At 42.8% G+C, this 4946-nt stretch overlaps 1 protein-coding gene across 1 annotated transcript in view; it reads left to right on the top strand.

Annotated features, from left to right (window-relative positions):
- The window catches only part of ASPM (abnormal spindle microtubule assembly), a 62795-nt gene that overhangs the window by 51523 nt on the left and 6326 nt on the right, over positions 1–4946 (top strand). Inside the window, exons 21-23 of the mRNA XM_006038182.3 lie at positions 698–857; positions 2157–2366; positions 3948–4097. Coding sequence (XP_006038244.1) covers positions 698–857; positions 2157–2366; positions 3948–4097 — 520 coding nt within the window. The remainder of the gene's footprint in view (positions 1–697; positions 858–2156; positions 2367–3947; positions 4098–4946) is intronic.

Raw genomic sequence — 4946 nt, 5'->3', positions numbered from 1 at the left:
CCTTGAAGTAACCCAGTTGCACTGTGGAGTAAGCTAATCCACAATTACAGTCAGTAAAAGTGCACACAAGATGGTTTCTGTGGAATATGTAACATGCTGTGAATCCACATCTTTCCTGCCTTTTCTCACAGTAACTTGTTCACGTACCCATGCCCTTCTGGCATGAGTGTTGACTCCCATGGACTACTCGTATGTTTAAAATTACTCACATAAGTGCTTGCAGTTCTTTAGTCTACCTCTTGGTTTGGCACATAACTTGTTTACATTGAGAAGACAGTTACTTCTATCTTCATATGTGAAATCTAGGGTTACTATAATACATTATCCTCAACAGTTATTTTTGAAGTTTTAAAATGCTGAAATGAACAAATTCAAGTTTATTTTTGGGGGTCGTAATTTTTAAGTGTTTTTTTTTTTTTTGTTTTGTTTTTTTTTGCCTTGCTCTATTGCTGTCATACTTCCTTTGAGCCCTATTTTCCTGCCTGGGTAGGGCCAGTGGTTTACAAGGATTTTTCATTTATAGTTATGCACACATGCTTACACACACTCGCACCCCTCACATTTTACGGGTGTGAAGGTTTGTCTTTGTCACTTATCATAGAATGAATACAGGCACCACAGGGAGTTAATACCAATAAAAAGTATAATTTTTAAAATATAATTTTTTCCTGAAAAATCTGATGTACGTTTTCATTAGGTTTCTGAAGATGAAAGTCTCGACAGTTGTCATTCAAAGGAGATGGAGAGCAATCCTTTCTGCAAGAGCAACTCTGCAGCAATTCCTAACAGTTAAGGAAGCTGCAGTTAAGATTCAGCTGGCTTATCAAAGATACAGTGCTAGGAAACTCATAGCAAAGGTATATTTTTAATCTGCACCAAGTCACAGATGATGTTCAATCAGTATATCATGAAAAACTATCATAGTAAATTTGATGTAATTAACTACTAATGAGCCAGTAATGTTAGGACTTTCTGCAGAAAGATGAGCTTGTTCATTGTCTTCCACACATTGGCCACTTCTGCCCAAGTTATCTTTTTCCTAAAGAAACTCCTTCCTAATTGGCTCCAAGTTTAGGCTAGGTACTTGTAAGCAAGGAGCTGAATTAAAATATTTTAAAATTAAAAGCAGGAGCACTTAAACAAAAATGAAAAGTTGAAAATTTGAGCCTAGATCAGCAAAGTTTTAGGTACAGGCTTAACTAGAGATTGAGGCACCAGTTTAAGCAAACATATAGTACTTTTTCCTTGGAACTATCACTGTGTACCTTACCTAAATATTTTATTACTTAAGAAAATAAGAAAAGCTCTCTCTTCCTCCTTTAATATTTTTGAGGAAAAGAAGAGTAAGGCTTGTTGGACTAAGGTTGCACTGAGCGGGGAGAATTGAGAATCTTATCAAACTGGAAGACTTTAGCCTCCTACTTTTAGTTTGCATTGGGAGCTATCAAATCCCAGCCACACGAACTGCCAAATATTGATTGACACCTCATCTATAATAATAAGGTTAAGTATGAAAATGGCTTATAAGGGGTATAGGTTGTAGTTGTGTTGGTCTAAGGACATAGGCAGACAAGGTTTTTTTGGGTAACTCTGATATCTTTTATTAGACCAACTCTAATTAGTCTAGTTTGACTAATAAAAGATACCAGATTTATCCAAAGAACCTTGTCTGAAAATGGCTTATTGCACTCATAGCATTGTTGTTAAAAAGAAATTCAGCTGCTTCTATTTGTAGATTCTTTTCCAAAAAAATCCACTAAGTTGTGAAAGTATATACTGCCATAAACAAACTCTGATCTATCATGAGCTGAACTGGTTCTAGGGGGAAGGACAAACTACCAGATTAAAATGAGTTAACAGGGAGCAGGGGCTTGTCACAAAAGAGCTGATTCACAGTAGCTGTTTGTGTGCATGCAATTACCCTGTATGAAGGCTAAATTCTGCTTTAGATTTCACTGTATTAACTAGCATTAAATAAAACTGGGTTAATTTGATTTAATTTGGTTGTTTTTCCATACCCTCTATTTTTTTTTTAAAGTCTGTGGCTGCTTACCTCCCTTTCCAAAGGATAAGAATTATGATAAATGGAAAAAGCAAAGTGCTTACTTTGACAATGACAAGAGAAGCAACTTACCTAACATTTCCTTCCCACTTAGAAGCAGCAAGCTGCATGTTTGATTCAGGCAGCGTATAGAGGCTTTAAAGAACGGCAGAAATTTCTCCAACAGAAAGTTGCTGCTTTGGTCATCCAAAAACATGTGCGAGCTAGGTGGGACGGAAGACTTGAATGCATAAAATACCACAGAACTAGAGCAACTATAGTTAAACTGCAAGCATATATTCGGGGTTGGTTAGTAAGAAAAAAGGTAAGCATGTTTTTTAAGTCATTTAACTTTACTGGGTCAATATTAGTACTATCTGTGTCTGGGAAGAACAAGAGATGATAGCGAGTGATTCTCAACCAGGATGTTGCAAGACCCTTTCAAGGGTGTTGTAGCAGCACCATCACGGCTAGGTGAAACTGTCCCATGGGCCGATTTACAGGAGGAATATGCAAGATGGAACTGGGAAATGTCTGTGGCATGAGGGGGACGTCTGGTAATATTACTTAATACAGGTTTCCCTCGATTTTATGCAAGTTCTATTGATATGAATTCACTCTTATGCAGACTTTTTATACCCAAAATGTGTTTATATGCAAGGTAATTGTGCACTTATGTGATTGGCATAGGTGTGCTCCCCTCTCCCTCAAACAAGTAAGTATGTGAGGGGAGGGGAAAGGGCCATGAACAGAGGGGAGGGGGTGAGTGGAGGGGAAAGGCCCATGGGTCCGGGCCCCAATCACCGCAGCCCCTGCTTCAGCTGCTCTGGGAGCAGCCAATGCCAGTGGCTTGCATCTACTGGGCTGCACCACACCCTGAATCCCCTGGGGCTCTGGTTCTCCTCACTCACCCCAGCCCCTGCTGCAGCAGCCCCAGGAGCAGCTGACACCAGCTGCCTGTAACCGCTGGCTGCACCATGCCTTGAACCCCCTGGGGCTCTGCTTCCCCCATGTCACCACGGGGCTGCAGCCAGGGTAGGTGGCAGCCTGCAGTGGGACAACAGCAGGCTGGCAATGGCAGCGGCAGTGGGCTCTTTCCAGCACTTGGGACAAGCTGTAGCAATGGAATGGGGAGGCTGCTGCCACTCCAAAATTTGCCGTATCTCCCCCCACAACCTGCCTTCCTATGGCCGCTGCCAAGTGCCGGGAAGAGCCCAGTGCTGCTGCCAGCCCCAGCCTGCTCTCGTTTTGCTACAGGCTGCAGCCTGCCCCTGCTGCAGTCCCGGGAGCAGCAGATGCCACTTGCTTGCAGCCACTGGGCTGCACTGCGCTGGAGGGTTCGGGGCACGGTGCCCCAGGGGAAGCGGAGCTTCAGGGGTTTGGGGCACAGTGCAGCCCAGAGGCTGCAGGCAGCTGGCATCGGCCACTCCCAGGGCCACTGCAGCAGGGGTTGGGGTAAGTGGGGAGAAGCTGAGCAGTAGGGCAAGTGGGGCTGCTGTCTGCCCCGAATGCCAGAAAGAGCCCAGTGCCATGCCTGCTGCAGCCCCAGGAGACACCACCTGCTTGCAGCCATTGGCCTGTGCCACGCTCCTCTCCCCACCCCTTCCCTAGCCCCAGCTTCACTCCATCTCTCCCTCACTGCCATGGGAATGCATTCCTATCTTCTCCACTGTAAACTGGGTTTGCTTTATGCAAATTCAATTTATGCGCCATTTTCTGGAAATGGATCAACCACATAAATCCAGGGAAACCTGTACTGGCTATAAAGTTTATTCAGGACTAAGTTATTTTGCTAATTCTGGTTTTAGTAAAAGCACTGGTTTTAGAAATGACAGTTTGCTACTACTAGTAGGTAAAAACTACATAGTTGAATTGTAATGTTTTTCCCTAATTTTACTTTCTCTAGATTTTAGAAGAGAAACAAAAGAAGAGGCTGCTTTATTTTACAGGTGCTACATATCATCATCTCTCTGCTATTAAAATTCAGAGGTCATACAGAAGCTACCTTGTGTTAAAACATGCACAAATGCAGATCTCTTCAGTCATATGCATACAGGTTAGCCATATCGGGGAAGCAGGGGTAGTTTCATACTAGTAGTTTTCCTACCAGTTAGTTTTATGTCCATTAGTTGTATTAGCATTAGCATTCGTGGATGAAAAATGATGAAAGTTAAATTATGGATGCCACAATTTTATTTAAATAAATACCTGGCTGGAAGAACAATTTCACACTATTCAACACTGTTCATTCTCAGTGGTCCCATATACCACAGACCCAATCCCAGTTTTGAAAGCTATACTCCACTCCTGTAGGCTTGCCTGTTTGACTGGACTCCCAGTTTTCACCTCTCCTTCAGCCTAGAAGTAAGAGAGCTAAGGGGTGAGGGAAATTATGAGTTGCTCAAAGCAGAATTATATCTTCCCCTTCCTCTCTCCCTGTCATCCTACTAGAATCCAGGGTCACTGAAAGTACATTATATACTAGGCCTAGACTAATAGGACTAGAAACTGCTCAGATTTCAACCTTGGTAATTTAAACCACCAAAGCTTGACCCCCAATATGCTGGTTTGAAGGTGAGCAGCTATGTGGCAGTTTGCCAGTTGGACCATATAGAAAAAATCACTTCCAGACCACAAAACTGGCAAGAAACAACTAGATTAAAGGAGGGGTCTGAAATAAGGCTACCGAAATAACTTCCAGTGCAAAATGACTTCTATAGCAACCTCCTTTTCTTTGCAGCATTACCAGGTAGGAGTCAGTTATGGTCTCATTGCTGTATCCATCACTTAGTAGAAGCAACTGTGGGCATAATTCTTTTTAACGCTCAGATGCAGCATGCAGTAACCTTCTTCCTACTGCTCCCTCAGGCCCTGTGACACAATGCTGGGGGAAAGAAAAGTAGAA

This window comes from Alligator sinensis, unplaced genomic scaffold (assembly GCF_000455745.1).
Source record: "Alligator sinensis unplaced genomic scaffold, ASM45574v1 scaffold139_1, whole genome shotgun sequence".
Taxonomy (NCBI): domain Eukaryota; kingdom Metazoa; phylum Chordata; order Crocodylia; family Alligatoridae; genus Alligator; species Alligator sinensis.
Note: the sequence above shows the minus strand (reverse complement) of the source record. Positions and strands in the feature narration are given on the sequence as shown.